This window comes from Helianthus annuus, chromosome 14 (assembly GCF_002127325.2).
Source record: "Helianthus annuus cultivar XRQ/B chromosome 14, HanXRQr2.0-SUNRISE, whole genome shotgun sequence".
NCBI lineage: Eukaryota > Viridiplantae > Streptophyta > Magnoliopsida > Asterales > Asteraceae > Helianthus > Helianthus annuus.
In genome coordinates, this window is record NC_035446.2 from 120131563 (window position 1) to 120154437 (window position 22875).

General features: G+C 38.6%; 1 protein-coding gene and 1 long non-coding RNA gene across 9 annotated transcripts in view; both read left to right on the forward strand.

Annotated features, from left to right (window-relative positions):
- Window positions 1–14464: 14464 nt before the first annotated feature.
- LOC110909197 lies at window positions 14465–18228 on the forward strand. 7 transcript variants are annotated; one of them, XR_002575234.1, is made up of 14 exons: window positions 14465–14574; window positions 14702–14769; window positions 14909–15049; window positions 15126–15243; window positions 15371–15580; window positions 15770–15859; window positions 15948–16235; window positions 16399–16492; window positions 16571–16653; window positions 16721–16793; window positions 17214–17465; window positions 17546–17599; window positions 17670–17740; window positions 17830–18228. It is a non-coding gene; the product is annotated as an uncharacterized LOC110909197 (long non-coding RNA). The 7 variants fall into 7 exon arrangements; XR_002575235.1 differs by having other exon boundaries at window positions 15948–16000; window positions 16201–16235; window positions 16571–16793; XR_002575237.1 differs by having other exon boundaries at window positions 15948–16000; window positions 16201–16217; window positions 16571–16793.
- Window positions 18229–19026: 798 nt separating this feature from the next.
- Window positions 19027–22875, forward strand: part of LOC110909198 (diacylglycerol O-acyltransferase 2D) — a 42652-nt gene continuing 38803 nt past the window's right edge. Inside the window, exons 1-2 of one of the 2 annotated variants that reach the window (XM_035982814.1) lie at window positions 19027–19366; window positions 19508–19582. In XM_035982814.1, coding sequence (XP_035838707.1) covers window positions 19188–19366; window positions 19508–19582 — 254 coding nt within the window. In that variant the 5' untranslated portion in view covers window positions 19027–19187. The remainder of the gene's footprint in view (window positions 19367–19507; window positions 19583–22875) is intronic. The other variant, XM_022154230.2, reaches the window with a different exon arrangement.

The window sequence follows — 22875 nt, forward strand, 5'->3', positions numbered from 1 at the left end:
TTGTTACCGGGCTTTGGCTGGAAGACATAGTCACCTCTATGGGCCGCCCCAGCCTCACGGGTGTGGGCTCGCTACACCCAAATAGATCTATCACTCTTGTGTCCCTCGGTCCTAACAACGAAGATTAATGGCCTCAAGTGTTGTAACCACCCCTCACATGATCTAGTAGTATAAACCCTCCCTACGCTAATAATACCATGTAAATAAATGTTTGTAATAATTGTCGCATGTATTTCACCCCCGAAGTATAAAACTGAAAACAGTAAAGAGGAAAGGGGGACATGAACTCACAGAAGCGCGTCTCCTGAAATAGTCGTCAATCCCAACTCGGTCTGTTATGCGACGACCTACACGTACTAATGCCTATTAGACGGATGGGCCGTGCCTTGGCTTAAGGTTTAACGTTTTTGGAAAAATAGTTAGGCAACTATTTCGTATTCACACTTCTTAATTATTTTATAAGTGTATTTCCTTCCCAAGGATGGGGGTTTTTATACATGTACACTTTATAATTCCGAAAAATATATTTTAAGTCCCATTTAGAAAATATATTTAATTTACTTGTCTAAAGCATCTTAATTCCAAAATATACATATTTTTCCCAAAAATATTATATTTTACTTCATAGATTTTCCAAAGTAATACTTTATCAAAAATATACGTATGAGAGTATTTTTCCGCAACACTACATAAGTTACGTTTTAGCGTGTCGTAATGCAACAATACTTGTGTAACTTAGATATTTATTTTGTGAGAGCGTTGGTATTATTTTGGAGTCGTAATATCATGGCGTTATAAGTTATATTATTTTTACCCTAAAAAAATAATATATCTAGTGCACAGAATAACAAACAATCACACAAGCGTTTTGTATAAAATATATATTCTACATATATATTTATCGAATTTTATTTACGAAAATCAACCTCCGGTTCTTAGTAATTTTGTAATAAAAATCATGGCGAGTTTATTTTGAAAACCAAGTTAAAAATATATTTGTAAAAACTTGTTAGAAAAATATTTCTAAGTGTTGAAAATCTAGAAAACTTTCTCCAGAGTTTCCTTTGTAAATGGAGGCGTCCATGCTTACTAGCATATCATTTTCTTTTGTAAAATCATTCAAACTATTATCAATCATCAACATACAATCTCTAACTACCAAACTTGACAAAAACAAGTATAAACCATAAACTTATGAACTTGAAAAATTTGTAAAAACATGTAGTAACTTACTAACATACTTAGTAAGTCTTGTTACCTTTAAAAATGTGATTGGTTCCTTAAAAACTTTATTTTTAAAGAATTTGTATTTTCACAACTTATAGTCACATTTTCTGAAAATATTTCTTTGTGAAATTTTCTTTTTACACTTGTTTATCCACTAAAAATGTGTAAATTTTATGTAAGATCCAAGTGTTATCAAAACTAATATTTTTCACTTGGTTCTTTCGAAAAACCACTCATAGATCTTTAGATCTACAAGTTTACAACCCATTTTGATCTTTATTTTTCAAGAAAACATGTATGTAATCAAGTTCATAGCTTATGTGTGGATGATTTCATCATCCACAACATTTTTAACCTTCACATCTTGCTAGTTCATGTCTTTAAACATGATCTAGCAAGCCTATGTGATGAACCATAACATTTTTACGAACAAACAACATACAACAAGCATAACAACATAAGAACAACATGATTTTATCTTCATTTTATCACTACTTCATCTCATAGTTAGTTTTATGTCAGACTTGTTTATGTTCTTAGAGTTTCTTAATATTTCACCATTCTTCTTACTGTTAACCAACAAAAATGTGAAGAGTATGAAGATCTAAGGAACTTACTACTAGCACAAGGCTAGGGGAGTTCAAGAGCGTAAATGTGATGGATAAAAGAAAACGAGAGCGGTCCTTGAACTTCCGAGTACACCAAGCTTACTTGTAGGATCACTTACACCTTTGAGAGTGTGGAGATTGCTTGGAATGGACTTGAAGGTGGTGGTGGTGATGGTGCTTGTGTTCGGCAGATCCAAAGAGAAGGAAAGAGAGAGTGTTTTGTGTGTTTGATGGTGATAAGAATGAAAAGCTCAAGACCTCTAGGTTACTTATATAGACCATGTTCATGTTTAATCATTGAATATAATGTTTCATTACCTAACAACAAGATCAATAAAATAATAAAAAAAAATCATGGGGTGTCCCCACTCTCACACAACCGGTTCGAAACGGGGGGGGGGGGGGTATGGGGTTGGTTTCCGAAGATTTAGTCACAAGCTAGTTAGGATTTAAGAGTTAAGTAAGTGTTTTATAAGTGTTATATGATATTTAGTGTGTTAGGGTGTTCGGGGACCCTAACTAGCTCAGAAAAGTAAAAACAATGTGTTTGGCAATATTTTTGTGTTCCAGGTAAAGTCCGGTTGTTCGGTTGGGTGTTGTTCCGTTAAAGTGCTAAATTAATCTTTAAAGTGTCTTTTATAATACTTTTAGTGACACATTTAATTCCCAATATTTTGGAAAGTATCTAGGACTATTTTGCCAAGGTATTCTATTCCTGACTCATACTGGCCTCAAAAACATTGTCTGTCTAGGTGCTGGCATTGTCAGCATGTCTCTGGGTTATCCGCTCATTGTGCTAACTGTGCTTTGTGCATCAAGTTTGTCACTAATGTTTGTGTGTAATAAATAGAGTGACAGTATAAAATGTGATGCATGTGTATGTATTTAACAGAAAACAGGAAGCAATTTAATCACAGTGGTAATCAAGCACAGTCATTAAGCACAAATTAAATATTAATTAATTGTACGGATACCTGTAAATGTGAGGGTTGTCACATTCTCCCCCCGTTAAGAAAATTTCATCCCGAAATTTTAGGTTCTGCTTCTAGTTGCAGGGGTCTTGGGAAATAAATAGGGGTATTTCTCTTTCATACGATCCTCACGTTCCCACGTGAACTCTGGGCCATGTCTTGCATTCCATCGAACTTTGAAGAGTTTGACACTACTCCTGCGTGTTTTGTTTATCTTCCAATCAGTGACCTCAACGGGTTGTTCAACAAAGTGGAGCATGACGTCGATATGAACTTCGTCAGTAGGAATGACAACTGTCTCTTGTGTTGGACTCTTCTTCAGGTTTGATACATGGAATGTGTCATGAACACCATTAAGTTCAGCAGGTAGGTCCAACTTGTATGCCACTAAACCAACCCTCTTCAGAATCTTGAATGGACCAATGTAACATGGATTTAACTTCCCACGCTTTCTAAAGCATGCCACACCCTTCCAGGGTGAAACCTTCAATAAAACCATATCTCCCACCTCAAATTCCAGAGGTTTCCTTCTTCGGTCCGCATAACACTTTTGACGATCGCGAGCCGCCTTGATGCCCTCTTGGATCTGTGCAATCTTGTATGTCGTTTCCTGGACCAATTCCGGACCAACTAGTTGTCTATCACCTGCGTCAGCCCAGCAAATCGGTGATCGACATTTGCGTCCATAAAGAGCTTCGAACGATGCGGCTTGAATACTTGCGTGGTAACTGTTATTGTATGAAAATTCGACCAATGGTAGGTGAGTGTCCCAACTTCCACCTAAATCCATTACGCAAGCTTGCAGCATATCTTCTAGTGTCTGAATCGTTCGTTCACTCTGTCCGTCTGTTTGCGGGTGAAAAGCTGTACTTAAATTCAGCTGAGAACCAAATGCTTCTTGAAAGAACTTCCAAATCCTTGACACGAATCTTCCGTCTCTATCAGAGATGATTGAGAGAGGCACTCCATGTCATGCAACAATCTCTCTCATGTATATCTCAGCAAGTTTACTCGTGTTGTCTTTTTCCCTGATTGGCAAGAAGTGCGCAGATTTCGTTAAACGGTCTACTATTACCCAAGTAGTATCGTGGCCTTTGGGCGTTCTTGGCAATTTTGTTATGAAATCCATTGAAATTTGTTCCCATTTCCATTTAGGTATCTCAGGTTGCTGCAGAAGACCTGAAGGCTTTTGGTATTCGACTTTTACCTTGGCGCATGTTAAACACTTGCTAACATATACTACAACATCGCCTTTCTTCCTAGGCCACCAGTAGAAATCCTTAAGATCTTGGTACATCTTATCCGCTCCTGGATGAATTGAGTACCGTGACTTGTGAGCTTCATCGAAAATAACCTTTCTCAATCCACCAAACAGAGGAAACCAAATTCGTTTCATGAAGCATAAAGTTCCTTCCTCGTTTGGTACCAACTGCTTCTCCATCCCACGGAGATACTCATCCTCAATATTCCTTTCTTTCAGAGCTTCTCTCTGCGCAGCACGAATGCGCAATGAGAGGTCTGTCTGGACAATCATTTCCAAAGCCCTAACCCTTATGGGCTTGATCCTTTCTTTTCGACTTAGGGCATCGACGACCACATTCGCCTTCCCTGGATGATACTTGATCTCACAGTCATAGTCGTTCAACAGTTCTATCCAGCGTCTTTGTCTCATGTTAAGCTCTTTCTGATCGAATATGTGTTGCAGGCTCTTATGATCAGTGTAGATTGTACATCGCGTACCATACAAATAATGTCGCCAGATCTTCAATGCGAATACCACTGCACCTAATTCCAAGTCGTGCGTGGTATAATTTTTCTCATGGACCTTTAACTGGCGAGAAGCATATGCAATAACTTTCTGTCGCTGCATCAATACGCAACCCAAACCTTGACGCGAAGCATCGCAATATACCACAAAATCGTCCGTTCCTTCGGGTAGCGATAAGATCGGTGCATTACAGAGCTTGTTCTTCAACAATTGAAACGCTTCTTCTTGTTTACCTCCCCAATCAAACTTCTTATCCTTCTGCGTAAGGGAAGTCAAAGGTTGAGCGATTTTTGAGAAATCCTCGATGAACCTTCGATAATAACCAGCCAAACCTAAGAATTGTCAGATCTCGGTTGGCGTCTTTGGAGTTTCCCAGTTCATTATCGCTTCGATCTTTGTTGGATCCACATGGATTCCATCTCCATTAACCACATGTCCAAGAAATTGGACTTCGCGTAACCAGAACTCGCACTTCGAGAACTTGGCATACAACTTCTCCTTTTTCAGTAGCTCCAAGATAGCTCTTAAATGTTGTTCGTGTTCATCCTTCGTCTTCGAGTAGATCAAAATATCATCGATGAACACAATCACGAACTTGTCGAGGTACGGCTTACAAACTCTGTTCATCAAATCCATAAAAACGGCTGGCGCGTTTGTCAACCCAAACGGCATCACCAGAAACTCGTAATGTCCATATCGAGTTCTAAAAGCAGTCTTGGGAATACTTTCCTCTTGTATTCTCAACTGATGATAATCTGATCGCAAATCGACCTTTGAGTAGAAACTTGAACCTTGCAACTGATCGAACAGGTCATCAATTCGCGGCAGAGGATATCTATTCTTGATCGTTAACTTGTTCAATTCTCGGTAGTCGATACACATGCGGAAACTACCATCTTTCTTTTTAACAAACAAAACTGGAGCTCCCCAAGGCGAGAAGCTTGGTCTGATTAATCCCTTGTCTAACAACTCTTGAAGTTGCGTTGACAACTCCTGCATCTCCGAAGGCGCAAGTCGGTAGGGTGCCTTAGCCACAGGCGCGGCGCCTGGAACTAAGTCAATGTGGAACTCGACTTGTCTTTGCGGTGGTAACCCTGGCAAGTCTTCTGGAAAGACTTCAGGATATTCTTTTACGACTGGAATGTCTCCGATCTTTGGCTCAGAAGCTTCTTTATCCACGATGTGTGCCAAGAAGGCAACACATCCCTTCTGTAAACACTTTCTAGCTTTCAGACAGCTAATGATTCTCAGAGGCGTATCACGCTTTTCTCCATGGACTACGATCGTCTCTCCATCTTCTATCGGGATGCGAATGGTCTTTTCGTGACACACAATCTCAGCCTTGTTGCTTGACAACCAATCCATTCCTACCACCATGTCGAAGCTTCCCAACTCGACTGGTAGTAGATCCAAAGTGAACTCGTGTTCTCCTAGTTCAATTACGCATCCTCGGACAACTTCATTCGCTTCAACTAGCTTTCCATTAGCCAGTTTAATTGAGTACGGAATATCTAACTTACTAGCAGTTAACCCAAGCATATTCTTAAATTCTAACGATACAAAGCTATAATCGGCACCAGTATCAAACAGAACAGATGCAAAGCGTTGGTTTACAGGGAACGTACCAGTGACAATGTTTGGATCCTGGCGCGCTTCCCTTGCTCCTATGTTGAACACTCTTCCACGGGCTTGATTCGGCTTTGGGCATTCCCTCTTAAAGTGCCCAACATCTCCACAATTAAAACATCCCGGTCCACGACGATTTCCATTTCCATTTCCACCTTGAGTGTTGTTTTGGTTGCGATTTCCATTCCCAGCTTGATTCGCAACATTTCCACGGTTTCCATTTCCGCCATTTCCTCCTTGCTGCGGTTTCCATTACCATTCCCATAACCTCGATTACCATTACGCCCAGCACTAATTCCGGCCCAACACGTATCTTTCGTGTGGCCGTTCTTTCCACATGATTCACACTTCCTCAGTCTGCATTGGCCAGAATGATGGCGCTGGCACGTATCATACTTGGGCAGAGTATCCATGTAACCCTTTCCTTTGTTTTCAACACCGGTTGCAGCTCTTGCCGGTGTGCTCGACTCACCCTTCTTGTTCACATTGCTTGTACCTTGCTTGAAGTTTGAAAATTTCCTTTTATTTTCACCAGACGACTCCACATGAGTCTCTTTCTTCTTCGTTTCAGAAACTGAAAACTTGTTTAATCTGATAGCTTCCTCAGTAAGTGCCACACTGAGATCAATGGCTTCTGTGATCGTCGCAGGCTTGGACGTGGTAACCATGCTCATGATCTGAGGTGCCAATCCCCATATGAAGCGCTCAACTCGTTTAAACTCAGGTGTGACCATGTACGGCACTACATGGGACAAATCGTGAAACCTTTGAACATACTCTGCAATCTTAGGACCTTCTATTCTCAGGTGCCAGAACTCAGTCTCTAGCTTCTGAATTTCAGCACGCGAACAATACTTCCTTCTCATGATCTCCTTCAGCTCATTCCATGATAATGCATAAGCAGCAACTTCACCTAAAGTTTGCACTTGCAGATTCCACCACGATAGGGCTCCATCCAGAAACAGCCCTGAGATGTAGGTCACTTGTTGCTCAGGAGCACATTTGTTCATCCTTAGGACAAAGTCTGTCTTTTCAGCCCACCTAACAAACGCAACAGCACCTCCAGTGCCGTCGAAATTTACGGGCTTGCAGTCGAGGAATTGCTTGTAGGTGCACCCTGCACATACGTTAGAATTTACAAATGGTATTAGCGGTCGTGCTAAAAGTATCCAAATGTATCGTAGTATATCTCAAACGACTTAACATTACCATTGGGTGGATTGTTATTGTTGTTTGAGACATTTCCACTCGTTTCTGCATGAGAAGCTGCATACTGGGCTATAGCCGCGGCGATTATTCCTTGGAGTTCCGCCTCAGTGGTAGGTATACGCGGATCACGTCGTGGAGGCATCTTCTAAAAGGGTGATCATATTGGTCAGGTCATAGTAAGTAAATAGTATGCGTATGTAATAACATTCATCAAGCACATAACATCTCATGTTATAAAGTTAAAACAAATAATCCAACAATGCATATAATGAGAATACTGCGATTGAGCTATCATAAAATCAAGACTACAATACAATGTTTACAAGTTTTATATCTGTATCGTACATCAAAAGTGACTAGGGGCCACAGCCCTTGTCCGAACTATCTAGTCATCTACAACAACCAAAAACTAAATATCAAAAGTCATGACATCAAAATGTGGTCTTCAAGATGCCGTATAGTCGGCAGAATCATGGTCTTCTCACCAAAAGCCTACCTGCATCAAACCAAAATGCCTATGCTGATGGCGGAGGAGGAGGAGGAAAACGAGAGAAAAGCAGGCGGCGCATGTGTAACCAATCCTCCTCTAAGGCACGACAGACGCGCAGCAAATATGCAATCTGCTGCTCAGATGTCAAGAAACGAACGTCTGAATCAGGGGAAAGCGGACGTGGAGTGTGTGGTGCTGCAAAGGGTGTCTGACAGTGACAAGGCGGACGTGGAGCTCTCTCCAACTTCTGAATACGACGGCTCAGCGCGTCCTGCTGTAGCTACAGCGACGCAAGTATATCCTCCGTGGTGTACCCCACGTGAAATGGGTGGTACGGATCTGACAATGGCATAACAGGGGGCGTAGTCCATAAAAATGGCTCGCTCGATGGTATGAAAGATGGTGCAGTAGGTGGTGCAACATGAGGAAACTGGGGCATGAATGGAAAAGATGATGATAGTACGGGTGGAACAGAAACAGGCGGCGGCCTCGATGACCCCTCTCCAGGACGAGGTGGCGGTATGTCCTGGAGGAACGTAATGGGAAGATCAGTACGATGGGCGTCTGTGGTATGTGGGTGAAACAGTGGGATATCAGTGGGTGCAGAAACAGGTGCTACGGGAGGAGTGACAGGTAGCACAAACGGTGGGTAATCGTCATCATCATCGATCCACCCCTTGCGGGTGTCGGCATACGAGGATCTATGTGGGCGGCGAAAGGTGCACGGTTAACCAATGCCGGCACGGGATCAGGTAATGGTACATCAACAACAGGATCATCCACCAATGGTGGAGCAACAACGGGAAGGTCGGCAATGGGTATATCATCAACAAGAGGTGCAATGGTCGGTGCACCCATATCAGGTGGTGCAACGGCTGGGGCATCATCAAGAACAGGGCCATGGTCAACAACAGGCTCTAGGGCAATGATGGGCTCGGGGTCAACAAGATCCATATCAAAATCAACAGGGATGTCAAACAAATGATCAATAGGAGCTACGGGCGCCTCTAAGGGCTGGTCCATATGAATAAACTCGATGTCCTGTTCAGGATCGAAACCAGGGGGAAAACTGGATCAAAATCATCATCGATCTCATGGTCAAACTCGAACTCGTGTGACGGACCAGGTGCAGCAGACATCGCCATGTCGGGGTCAGCGTCAGAAGGGTGATGCTGCACTCCCTGGTCGTGCAAAGATGCAGATGCCACAGACTCCAATGAATCTGGGACAGGTGAACCAACAGGAAGCTCCTCTACAGGGGCCTTAGCAATAGGAAGGATAACGTCAGCATCAATCGGGGCCCCGCCCTCATAGTCGTCCTCAGGCGGACCCTCCTCGAACAGATCAATGTCGTCATCAGATACGACATCGAGTGGCACATCCACCACGGGGAAAGCAGCAAGCGGAATGGGAGCAGGGATCACCGCAAGAGGTAAATCCCCATCAGGAATGCCATCAGCAGGCTGTATCTGAACTCCGATGTCTGGCAGAGCGAACGGCTGGAAATCATCGTCGTCCGTGCTCGTGGTGTCTGATGTGTATACATCTCCCTCTGATGGTATCTCGTCGTCTGACACAACCGCCATGGGGTCTACTGTGTCTGATACTCCTGTGTCTGTGTCTGAAGAAGAAACCATGGTGTCTGTAACACAATCACAGATATGCACAAATATCAACATGAAATCAAATAAACATGTAAGTCACAATAAACAAGTAATCCTCCTAGTTTCTCTAGACCACTCTCCCAGTCTCTCAGACTGAACTCCCTAGCCTCTCAGACTAATTCCCTGGTCTCTAAGACCATCCTCCCAGTCTCTAAGACTAAACCTCCCAAATCTCTAAGATTGAACCCTTCATTCTCTAAGACCGAACCTCCCTCAGCCTCTAAGGCTGAACCTCCCCAGCCTCTAAGGCTGAACCTCCCCAGCCTCTAAGGCTGAACTCCCTCAGTCTCTAAGAACGAAATATAATTTTTGAAAAAGTGTATTTGTGCCTTTTTGTTTGTAAAAATGTTTTGTACTCTGGATCTGGACGTTTTAGTGTATGCAATGTAAAAATGTTTTCGTGAGAGCCCTAGTGATCATAGTCTAGACTCGAGAAAGAATCCTAGTTCGCTATGATCGATGCTCTGATACAAAGCTGTCACACCCTGGCTTTTGCGGAAGCGTGGGTTTATTTGGTGTGACTTCTTAATACCATAGCACAACCACAACAATGCTATATGAAAATAAAACACATGATAGTCATCCAATTCATCAAGTTTTAAAAGTTACTACAACAACATTGTTTTAAAAAGTCGACACATAAAAAGAAATACAACCATGACATAATGAAAACATGTTCATACGACATAACAAAAGACTTGACTAAAAATATGGTTTAAGACTTGTAACCGTTCCAGGCAAGGGTCACACCTCCTAAACCTGGATGACATCATTAATTCCTACGCAGCTTGCCACTATTGCACACATCGCCAGATCCATTAATTTCCTGAAATACATGTAGTTTGAAAAATCAACAAAAAGTTGAGCGAGTTCATGTAAAAGTGAGTATGCATAAACCTTTCATGTATAAATAAAAGTCCCTGGTATGTAGCAATAAGGAACAAGAGACCACCAATGGGTTGCAAAGCCACTGGTATGTGTGAGAAAGTGCAGGGAAACTCAAACCTAGCAAATTTGTTACCGGGCTTCGGCTGGAAGACACAGTCACCTCTATGGGCCGCCCCGGCCTCACGGGTGTGGGCTCGGTACACCCAAATAGATCTATCACTCTTGTGTCCCTCGGTCCTAACAACGAGGATTAATGGCCTCAAGTGTTGTACCCACCCCTCACATGATCTAGTAGTATAAACCCTCCCTACGCTAATAATACCATGTAAATAAATGTTTGTAATAATTGTCGCATGTATTTCACCCCCGAAGTATAAAACTGAAAACAGTAAAGAGGAAAGGGGGACATGAACTCACAGAAGCGCGTCTCCTGAAATAGTCGTCAATCCCAACTCGGTCTGCTATGCGACGACCTACACGTACTAATGCCTATTAGACGGATGGGTCGTGCCTTGGCTTAAGGTTTAACGTTTTTGGAAAAATAGTTAGGCAACTATTTCGTATTCACACTTCTTAATTATTTTATAAGTGTATTTCCTTCCCAAGGATGGGGTTTTTTATACATGTACACTTTATAATTCCGAAAAATATATTTTAAGTCCCACTTAGAAAATATATTTAATTTACTTGTCTAAAGCATCTTAATTCCAAAATATACATATTTTTCCCAAAAATATTATATTTTACTTCATAGATTTTCCAAAGTAATACTTTATCAAAAATATACGTATGAGAGTATTTTTCCGCAACACTACATAAGTTACGTTTTAGCGTGTCGTAATGCAACAATACTTGTGTAACTTAGATATTTATTTTGTGAGAGCGTTGGAATTATTTTGGAGTCGTAATATCATGGCGTTATAAGTTATATTATTTTTACCCTTAAAAATAATAATATATCTAGTGCACAGAATAACAAACAATCACACAATCGTTTTAGTATAAAATATATATTCTACATATATATGAAGATCTAAGGAACTTACTACTAGCACAAGGCTAGGGGAGTTCAAGAGCGTAAATGTGATGGATAAAAGAAAACGAGAGCGGTCCTTGAACTTCCGAGTACACCAAGCTTACTTGTAGGATCACTTACACCTTTGAGAGTGTGGAGATTGCTTGGAATGGACTTGAAGGTGGTGGTAGTGATGGTGCTTGTGTTCGGCCGATCCAAAGAGAAGGAAAGAGAGTGTTTTGTGTGTTTGATGGTGATAAGAATGAAAAGCTCAAGACCTCTAGGTTGTTCATGTTTAACCATTGAATATAATGTTTCATTACCCAACAACAAGATCAATAAAATAATAAAAAAATCATGGGGTGTCCCCACTCTCACACAACCGGTTCGAAGGGGGGGGGGTATGGGGTTGGTTTCCAAAGATTTAGTCACAAGCTAGTTAGGATTTAAGAGTTAAGTTAGTGTTTTATAAGTGTTATATAATATTTAGTGTGTTAGGGTGTTCGGGGACCCTAACTAGTTCAGAAAAGTATAAACAATGTGTTTGGCAATATTTTTGTGTTCCGGGTAAAGTCTGGTTGTTCGGTTGGGTGTTGTTCCGTTAAAGTGCTAAATTAATCTTTAAAGTGTCTTTTATAATAATTTTAGTGACACATTTAATTCCCAATATTTTGGAAAGTATCTAGGACTATTTTGCCAAGTTTTTGCACTTTATTAGTATTATTAAATGTTGAATTTTGGTTATTTTGTGCAGAATTCTGCATTTAAAGTGTGTTTTAGGCACTTCCGGGCACTATAACTATCACCTAGTGACGTAGTTTTATGGTCCTCACTTCCCTACACTCCCTACTAGTGTAGTATTCTATTCCTGACTCATACTGGCCTCAAAAACATTGTCTGTCTAGGTGCTGGCATTGTCAGCATGTCTCTGGGTTATCCGCTCATTGTGCTAACTGTGCTTTGTGCATCAAGTTTGTCACTAATGTTTGTGTGTAATAAATAGAGTGACAGTATAAAATGTGATGCATGTGTATGTATTTAATAGAAAACAGGAAACAGTTTAATCACAGTGGTAATCAAGCACAGTCATTAAGCACAAATTAAATATTAATTAATTGTACGGATACCTGTAAATGTGAGGGTTGTCACATCTTCCTGACCCAAAAGAGCTGTGCTGCCAAATGAATAGTCATCTGCAACTTTTCCAGACTCTTGTAACTTATTTTTCTGGTTCAACTCCCTTTCATAGGTCAGGAGTCTACCATGAAGCTGGGTTAGGGTCAGATCTTTGAACCCAACAGAATTCCTGGTTACAAAAGCAATTGTGTCCCATTTATCAGGAAGTGACCTAAGAAACCTACTATTTTGTGTTGCATTAGCAAATTTAACCTTAACAAGTTTTAGTTCACTTATGAGACAGCTAAATCGCTCAAACTATTGTGTTAATGATTCACCCTTAATGTGACAAAAGGTTTCATACTGTTACTGTTGATTCAGAATTTCCCTGTTATTTTCAATTACTTCTTCAGTCCCCCCAAACTGTTCCTTAAGTGCATCCCACAATTCCTTGGCACTGTTACAGTGTAACAGCCCAGCATAGATCTCATTTGGTAGTGCAGATGCAACGATGCTAAATGCCTTGGCATCCAGTTCAATTTTCTTAAAATCCTGTTCATTATAGTTCTCAATTTTCTTAGGAACCATGACCTTTAGATCCTCAGCACTCGGCACCATTGGAACATGTGGTCCAAAGATAACCGACTTCCAACATCTGGTATTCTGTTGAGCTAGGATGTGGCCCATCCTTCGCTCCAAGATGTTGTATTCAGATCTCTTCAACATAGGTGGTTTGAAGAGTGAACCAATGTTATTATTGACATCCTACGATTGTGATGTCATTCTGGTTGTTTTTCAGGTACTGAATAATCAACTTTGTACGCGATTATACCTTACTCTGTTTTACAACAAAACGAACAATTTAAAAGTATCAACGATTTTGAGCTGAACTTTTACGCCAAAATGATTGTTAGATCAAGTTTGACTGTCCAAGCTCTGATACCAATTGTTAGGATCTGAGTTTGATATGATTGTGTTTGTTTAACTAAAATGAAGATGAATCAGAAACAATTACAGCGGAAATAGATGAATAAACTTTCAACACAATCAAAGAGAGAACAATTTTAAGCAAACATGTTTAACATAGAGTCGAATGATTGTATTTGATTACAATACTCAAAACTAATGCATGCATGCACAAAGTCTCCCCCTCAGCCTGAGCTCACAGTGATTGTTTGTACAGAATGACTTGGTGATGAAGAGAGATAATAGAACAGTACAGGGTACTGTTCTATTTATAGTACAGAACAAACCACTATGGCATCTTTGCTGACGTCACCATGAAAGTGACATCTAACCTCCTAATAACCTCTAACAACTGTTCTTTACAAACACTGCTTTCTAACTACTGATTACAAATATAATACAATAAAAAAGGTAAACTATTGCTTCTTCATTCCACTGCTTTATCCTCAGCAGTGCTTTATGTCTTCAGTAGTACTTGAACCATAGCAGCAGATTGAGCAACAGTCCTTTGTCTTCATCAGTCTTTAGTGTTCATCAGTTGTTGTAGATCAGCAGTTGTTGTAGAAGGGCGGTACTTTAGAGGACATCAGATGTTAGGCCACATTCAAGGGGAAAGACTGATGCTAACAACTGTTTATTGAGAATCCACTAATCTGATCCAGTTTTGGCTTTAATCAACTGTTTCTTTGTAGGGTTCAATCCCAACAGAAATAGAGAGGTTACTAATCCTAAAGTTTAGCCCTTAAATTCAGCCCTAAATCTTTGCTCTTCATTGATTGGGTCAAGGTAATTGAACCGGGACCCGTTGGACCCAGATGGGTCAACCCGCTGACCAGGTAGAGTCCTATCAGATGCTAATAAAGGTGAAATTTCGCATATATCCAAAATGGTACTTTTATTAGTATGTCGTCTCCTTCACTTTAATCTGTTTATTTTCCAGGTACATTAACCCTAATCTATCTGGGCTTTGTTCAATTTTTTGTGGGTTGAACTTACAGTGTTGTTGTAATGATACTAATGATGATGGTACGAGTATGAATCTCTTTAATATCTGTTGCAGTTTCATAGTCCTCCATGTTCTCCTATTCTTATTTTTCGTTTTCTAGAAGTTTATTCCCTGCCCTATTTTTAAAGAAGTTTTGGTTTATTTTAGATATGCACAGCTGCAGCTTAATCTGCCATTGGAGGACACATTAATGGTTCTGATCAAAGATAGAAAAGGTAACATTTTAGTTCTGAAATGACTTTTAAGTTTTTGAGATTTGCTTGCTTGCTACAGACTATAGTAGATTTCATTGGTATAGTTGTTTCTTAACTTTGTATTATGTGTGAATTGTGATTGAGTTGTGTGTTCTTCAAGTTTTGAGTGTTCTGATGGAGAAATGTGAACAAATGGGTAAAGAACATGTCAATTTGGTTAGGAAATTCACAGCCTGTTGTTGGTCATGCCACCGCTGGAGATCAGTGACGTTCACGACACATCTAGAACTCCTGCCAGACGGTAATGCTAGCCTCATGTTAAACAATACTTGCAGTAACTCCTCTAACTGTGTGATCTGCTATGTCCATGGCTATAGATAGATAATACGATTTTGTACAAGTGGATGTCACTCGTGTTTGTTATTGAGCTTTCACCGTTCTGGAATTGAAATTGATAGGAGAATCGAAGATATTGCAGGATACTAATTTTAACAGGTCAATAATTTCTATTTTGTAGATTAAGAAAAGGTGAATTCGTTTGATTATATTTAAATACTGAAACACAATTTTTATAATGCGATTAACTTGACTGATGATATTGATTTTGACTTTTGTTTGATAGATTGAACCAGTTTTAGACAAATGGTGACGATCACGGGATCATCACATATGTACACTCCTTCGTGTGTCTTTCAAACTCTGCAAGTTTAATTATACCTCAACCTTCTTCAATGGTAGAGTATCAGACCAAAACAGCAAGCTGGCTCCAAATTAGCTCCAGGAGACACACGATTCACAGATTGGATAAAAAAGTGTGACAAGTGCATTGTAGGTAACAGAATATTCATTAACATGTTAACATCATAGGAATCTGATTTTTTATATGGTGATTGTTATTGGTAATGGAGTTTTTTGGCTGTAGAAATTAGAAATATGTGAAACACAACCGTACAATGGTGGTAATATTGAATCCGATTTTGTGTGTGCGAATATATGGTTTATGGTTCAAAATGTAATTCAGGTTTATGTTTAAAGCAAATAGATGGTGACATGGGATCTCAAAAATGTTGTTTCCCACCATTGATTTCTTGACCACCGGAAGAAGAAATTGGTAAAGCTTTTGTGATTCGTGTTTTGATCTTTGTAAGATTTCAAAATTCCAGTCCTTTTTTCATTGATTTGTCTTTAATCCCTTGCAGATCTTCTGTCATCTCAATTTGAGCAAACAAGTGGAGTCTTCTCAATTGAAGTCGTATGTATTTTTCCTTCACTGAATCTATCCCATTGTTAGATATATATAAAGGTTTTTGGTATTCTTATAGATTTTCTAGAGCTGTACTTTGATAATTAGTGTGTATCATTGTATAATCCGATCTCTCATCCTGTTTTGTTATGTGGTAATTCATCTGTGGCTATTCATCGTATAATCCGATCTACAATGCTCCTGACCAGAAACCTAGAACTCATCGGTATTTCTCTTTATTCGGGTTAGTTTTTTGGTGAAATTACATGCGTTTCTTTCCTATTGTGTTTTCGATCTACTTATTTGTTTTGTTTAGTATCTGAACTTTTTTGCTTTTGCCTCAGGTTTGTTTTGTTTAATATTTGTTCACGATGATGATTATTATTATTATTATATGTTTTATTAAGGTCTTCACTTGGTGTTCCTCCACTTCCCATGGTGTATAATAATGCAAGAGCTAACGCAAATGATGAGCATATTGTTTATCGAGATGCATTGCAGGTGAGTCTATTAATAAGGATTATAAGTTGCAAGTTTCATGTTAGATAGTTTTCTAACATGTTCAAGATTTAATGCTAGAATTTGCTCGAAAGAATGAGAAATTGTCGGTGGTGGTCTGTAAAGAGGCGTAAACAGTTGTTCGTTTGCGTTGTTTTAGATCGGTAATTTAAGTTTCCTAGGTGTTTTTGGTTGTTAATTAGAGGACTAGGAGTCGTTTTGTTTTTACAGGGATGAAGAGGTCTGGAGACGATCATGTTTCCGTGGGTGATTTTCATCTTACGCTGCCGATTGTCTCTGAATTGTAAGTCTCTAATTTGGATATACTTAACATAATTTGGCTTAGAAGAGTAAAATTGTGATTTATCGATTTGGTCGTATACTTAACTTTAATTTTGATGCACAAGTGAATTAATCACTTAGGACTAAAATAAAAGGGTAAGATCTGTTCATTGGGTTCGCCATTTGCTGTTTGATAATGTTCAGTCTGAATGCAATTGGCGAAATATGTCCAGAAAAAGGACAAAATAGGTTGACGGTGATGCATTTTTATCTTTACATCAATAAATCAATGTTAATGAAAGAAAATTGACTTCTTATATGAATCTTATTGGTTTAATCGACTAGAAAGGCTTTATAGGGTGTTTTGTATTTGTCAAATAAACAGGTTTGTGATTGGTTGAATTAGCTACCCATTAAAGATAATTGCTTTGTCTGGATGCAGAACAGAATTCCTGTTGGTGAAAATTTGATGGTCAGGAGTGTGGCGAACATCTCAGGTTGTTGCGCGGATTGTTTGGGGTTGAGTGAATCTGTGGTTCATACTTTTCTTGAAAGCCACTTAGCCAAGGCTGGTTAGTGTGCGAAAGGTTTTAATCGCAGTTTAAGTCATGAATGAAATCTTAATATCACAATGTTACTTTAGAGGATCCTTCTCGATTTTTTGAATGGTGAAAAAGTTTCGGGCACGACGAAGGTACCGGTAGTTTGACTATTAACTCATTTGGTGATCTTTATTTAATGCAAACTTATAATATTTTTTAATTGTAAATGTAGGGAGGGTCATCACTATTTTATGATCTATCTGCTTTGTACGATCAAGCTAGAAAGGTTGTGCGAGCTACCTAATCAATGGTTCTAGAAATTTTAGAATATTGTGACATATATTTATCTTTTATAGGCCACTATTCTTGAAAAATTGGTTCTTGGCTTAGAGGAATCACTTAAATGGAGAGGTCGATACCCTCGAAGGTACAACTAGATTCTAAACTTTGCTCATTGCATCCCATTTTTGTGGAAGCTTAATGTAATATATTATTATTTTAAATTAAATCTTATAGATATTTGGATGTCGTCCAATAAAAGATTAGATCCTAAAATTTATATCAGAGTTTTCTATATGGTTTCGGGTTTGAAAGTTAACTACAACAAAAGCCACGCCTTCGGGATAGATAAGGAGGGGAAATAGGAGGCACGTATGACATAAATTATGCATTGTAAAGCTGGCAATGGAAAAACGACCCGGATAACTCATTCTTGGTTAAAACAGTTGGAGTTGGGAGAAGATAGTCAGTGTGCCAGTAATACTTCTACGTATATAAAACAACAAATGTCGTGTATGAGGAAGTGTTTAACGAGTTGTGATTTTTGTCTTATTTATTTCTTTTAATTCGGTGTAACTTTATATTCACGTTAGTAGTTCAACGTTTATTCAATTAAAAGTTGTGATTTTTATGCTATTAGAAGAGCATTTTTGTTATAAAATAACGCTTATGCAAATCCTTTGCTTACGGTGTCACGGGTCAAGCTGGTAAACTAATAACTAATAACTACGTTCACCACGACCTAAGCTTCATGATTATAGAGGGTTGAATGTGACCCTATAAATATAGATGTGTACTTTACTTTCTTTAATTTTTTTCTATTATAGAGATTCCAATGTGATGGTATTTTTGTTGTTTCCTCTATTAATTTCTCTATATAATATACTATAGAGGCTCCAATGTAAATGCTCTAAATATAGATGCGTACTTTACATTCTTGCTTTTGTATGTTATTATGGCTCTTTACAACAAGAAAAAGTTTAAGAAATCGAATTAAAAATTTATGGTGGAGAAAAGGGAAAGAGGATACTTTAGAGGTTAAAAGTGTTATTTTTATACTTTAATTTGTTGTAAATTAAATTTTCCTACTCGGAAAATTTCCGGGTTATAACCTAGTTAGACCACAAAGATGATGAGAATATCTGATATTTTAGTGTCTAATTAGAAAGATATAAAATATCATTTTACATCTAAGGGACTACTTATGTAACTTACAAAGATAATTTAATAGTTGAGGGACTGCTTGTGTAATTTACTGCACATAATACAAAAAAAAAAAAAAAAAAAATTAATACAAATAATAAAAATAACAAACCAAACTATATTTGGAAGTACAGCTATAGCAGCATGGATGAAAATCATAACTACTCCAGATTCTATTAGTTATGATCTTCTCTGGTTTTCCAAGATAAATGCTTATAGCTGTACCATAAAATCTTGACTATGACACATAATAGCTGTACCATTAAATCTTACCTATGACACATAAAATGCATATCCTCCAAGTGAGTCAACATTATATATGATCTCTTTGTTTTTCCTTACTGGTTTACAACTCTCAAAGCTTTTGGGGACATTCACCGGTGATTTTCCTCATGTCTAAGACGGAGGAGACGAATGGAAACCTTTCGTCACCGCCTGCGGTGTTTACTAGCAAACTTGTTTCACCAATTGATACATTCTTTGCAATGATATTATGGCTTGGCTCTGTTCATCTTATAGTTCTTCTCATAGTGGTTTCCTTTTTATTGCTCCCTCTTCACAAATACTTACTGTAAGTAATTGTTTACTTACCTCTAATTTTGTTTTTGTTTTGTTTTTTTTTTTTTTTTTTTTTTTTGTTGTTTCACAGTAAGTGATATGCATTTAAATAGTTAAAGAATTATGATCATTAATTTGTGATTTGTTTTTTCAGGGTATTGGGGATGCTTGTGGTGCTAATGTTCATCCCCATTGATGAGAATAGTAAATGGGGCCTTGCATTAGCCAGGTTCATTCTAAAGAGATTTTTTTAAATGCAACGTAGAACCTTTTTAATTAAAACGAGTTCACGGTAACCCGCGCGTTGCGTCGGGATGTTGATTACGAATGTCTATAGTATCACTATATGAGATGCGGAAATTTTTAAGTTTATGCATTTTTTTCATTTTGCTTTATTTCCAGCCTACAATACCACACTAAAACATTTTTGGTTTAAAAATACATAAATGTTTTGAGGAATGACCCAACTTCGCTAGAAAAAAAATTTGAAGCGAACATCTTTTGGTCCGCACAAAAAATGTTACATTTTGTACGTAGGACTACAACACCACACTAAAACTTGTTACTTTAAGAAGACATAAATGTTTTGAGTAATGACTCAACTTTTCCGGCGAAAATTTGAACCAAACATGTTTTGACCAGTTTCAAAGTTTTAATATTTTGTAAGTAGAATAAAGAGTTAATTACACCGTTAGTCTTTGTGGTTTCTTAAAAGTAACAGGGTTAGGTATTTAGGTATTACTAGTTTCAATTTGTAAGTTTAAGTGCTAACCTTTAATTTTGTAACATGTTTAGGTATTAACTTTAACTTCTGTTAAATTTTCAACTAGTTTTCTATAAATTGACTAAATTGCCCTGTTTTTAACTAAAGGGACCATTTCTGTAATTATTAATTATTAAATATCATTAAAGTTGATTTAAATTCTATTTGATGTTAAAAACTACCTCCATCATTTCTGATTTTCTTCCTTTCTCCCTGTTAGTTGTTACCCCTCATCGATAACCAAAATCACTGTTTGGGTGTTCGTTTTAGATTTTTTATAACATCTTCTCTTATAAACCAAGACCATACGTTAATTGTTATATATAGAAATATTTACCGGATAAAGAAAAGATAGCAACACTTCTTTTTTCAAACCTTTTCAATATGTGAAACGAAAGCTCTGTGCATTTGACTTTCTTTTTCTTATCGAGATTAAAGCTTTTTAAATTACACCAGTGAGAGGGCACTGAGTCTAGGGATCGGCTCGGTACCGACCAGTACCGGTACCGGAACCGAAAGTACCGGTACCGAAAATCCACAAAAATGGGTACCGGTACCGAATATACCCGGTATGGTACGGTTCGGTACCGACGGTACCTGTACGGTACCGGTATTTGAGGATAAAATCCGGTAAATACCGGTACCGAAAATGTCAAAAGTCAGTACCGAATCGGTATCGAAAAGGTGCCCGGTTCGGTAAATTCGGTACTGGTACCGGTTCGGTACCGGTACCGTGTCCATTTTGCTCATCCCTAATTGGGTCTGGATGAAGAGATATTTTTTTTAACGACGAAACACTTTATATATAAATGTAAAGAGCCCAGCAAGAGGCTGGGGAACAAACAAAACAAAAAAGAACTAAGATTACAGCAGGGGGATGAAGAGATATTAAAGGGGGTCTATGTGTTAGTGGGTAGGAGTTGGTCTGGTAAATTGATGATGATTTTCAAAGAAGCTTGTTGCAGAGGTTTTTACATAGGCACCACTATTAAGGTTTTCAAAGAGTGTGTTAGGTTAAACAAACATAACCACCACTTTCCTTTCACACTCAAATAGCTTTTCGTTTTTTATTTTACTTTTTATCTTTCAACAAATTAATTATTTTGGTTCAACCGCCAAAGGAAACAAATGCATGAAAAACATTTGCATAGAAAATTAGGAGTTTTATCCCTTTGTGATGTAGGAAATTGTGATCAAATATATACTCTTTTTTTTTTTAAACAAAAAAGGCGATTTATATAAAAAAAGGACCCAAGCAAGGTGCTTAGGGAAGTACAGTACATCAAAAAGAAACAGAAAACATACACAGTGGAACCAAAATACAAACTTAAAGTAAACTCAAAATTGCAGAAAATTATTACCAAGCCACCTTAAATTCGCACCAGGTTTTCCAATCGATCATCAAGTTCTTTGACCTCGAGTTGATCCATAGGAAAGACAAAGCCTTTATCTCCCCGATTATCTTCTGCACTTGTTTATATTTGTTGTTGAAAATTAGATCGTTTCGTGTCCGCCATAATAGCCAGCACACACTCGCAATGATAGTGTAGATAACCTTCTTTTTATTATCCGCTAGCTGCTGTTGTTGTGCAAATTCAAGCAGTTCTACCACACTCAAAAGGTACCTGGGTAGGGGCATTTTGAACCATAGCGAGATTGCCACCCATACTTGTTGTGCGTATTGGCATGTCACTAGTAAATGGTCTGCGGATTCTTCTACCAAGTTGCAAAGAACACATGATGCGGATGGTAATGTGATGTTACGTCTAGCAAGCGCCTCCCTAGTTGGTATCCGATTTAGCACGACCCGCCACATAAAGCAATTGATTTTCCTTGGTAGCCAATATAACCATTTTAACATTTTCGTTTCCAGAATGACTTGCATTTTATCCAGCTCGTTCCTCAATTCACCCACTTGAAACGGTTCTGCTGAATCTTCCGATAGCCACCACCATTCATCTGATTTTGACCCCATATTTTGACTTTCAAGTAATCGCAAACAATCCTCCCATTCCTCAGTTACCCCAGTTTCTGTTAAGGCATTTATGCTACCCCACAACCATTCAGTTTTCTCATTTGTGATTGTATATCTTTGTTTTACGTTGCAATGTTTATGTGACTCCATCGCGAAGAGATTAGGATACCGGGCCCGTAACGTGAAGTCTCCGATCCACTTATCCAGCTAGAAATACGTGTTATCTCCACATCCTAGCTTGAGTTTTAGCCTGTTTTGAACGTCAATATACTGATTACTCGATTTCCTCCCCATGTTCACTATATTTTTCCATACTCCACCGATTGAGCTTCTAAGTGGTACTGAGGACACTCCCCTAATTCCTTCATGTATTGCCTTAATAACTTGGACCCAAAGTTGAGATGATTCATTTTTGAAACGTACGCACCATTTCACATAAGTGCCTTGTTTGTAGCCGCTAAACTACCGATTCCCAAGCCACCTTGTTTCACCGGAGCAATTACTTTGAACCACGGAACCCAACTTATTTTGTTGTTGTCAAGGCACCCACCCCTTAGGAATTTTCTCCAATCTTTTAAATAAGTTGGTAGGTTACCTAGCACCGCCTTTATTAAAGTCACTCTACCGCCAAAAGAGAGTGTCCTTGCTTTCCATATTGATAGTTGATTTTCGAATCTTTCAACTATAGGTTGCCAATTTCTTACAAGTCCCATATTTGCCCCTACCGGTAGACCGAGATAAGTAAACGGGAACGAACCCATCTTGCAATCGAGTACGGATGCCA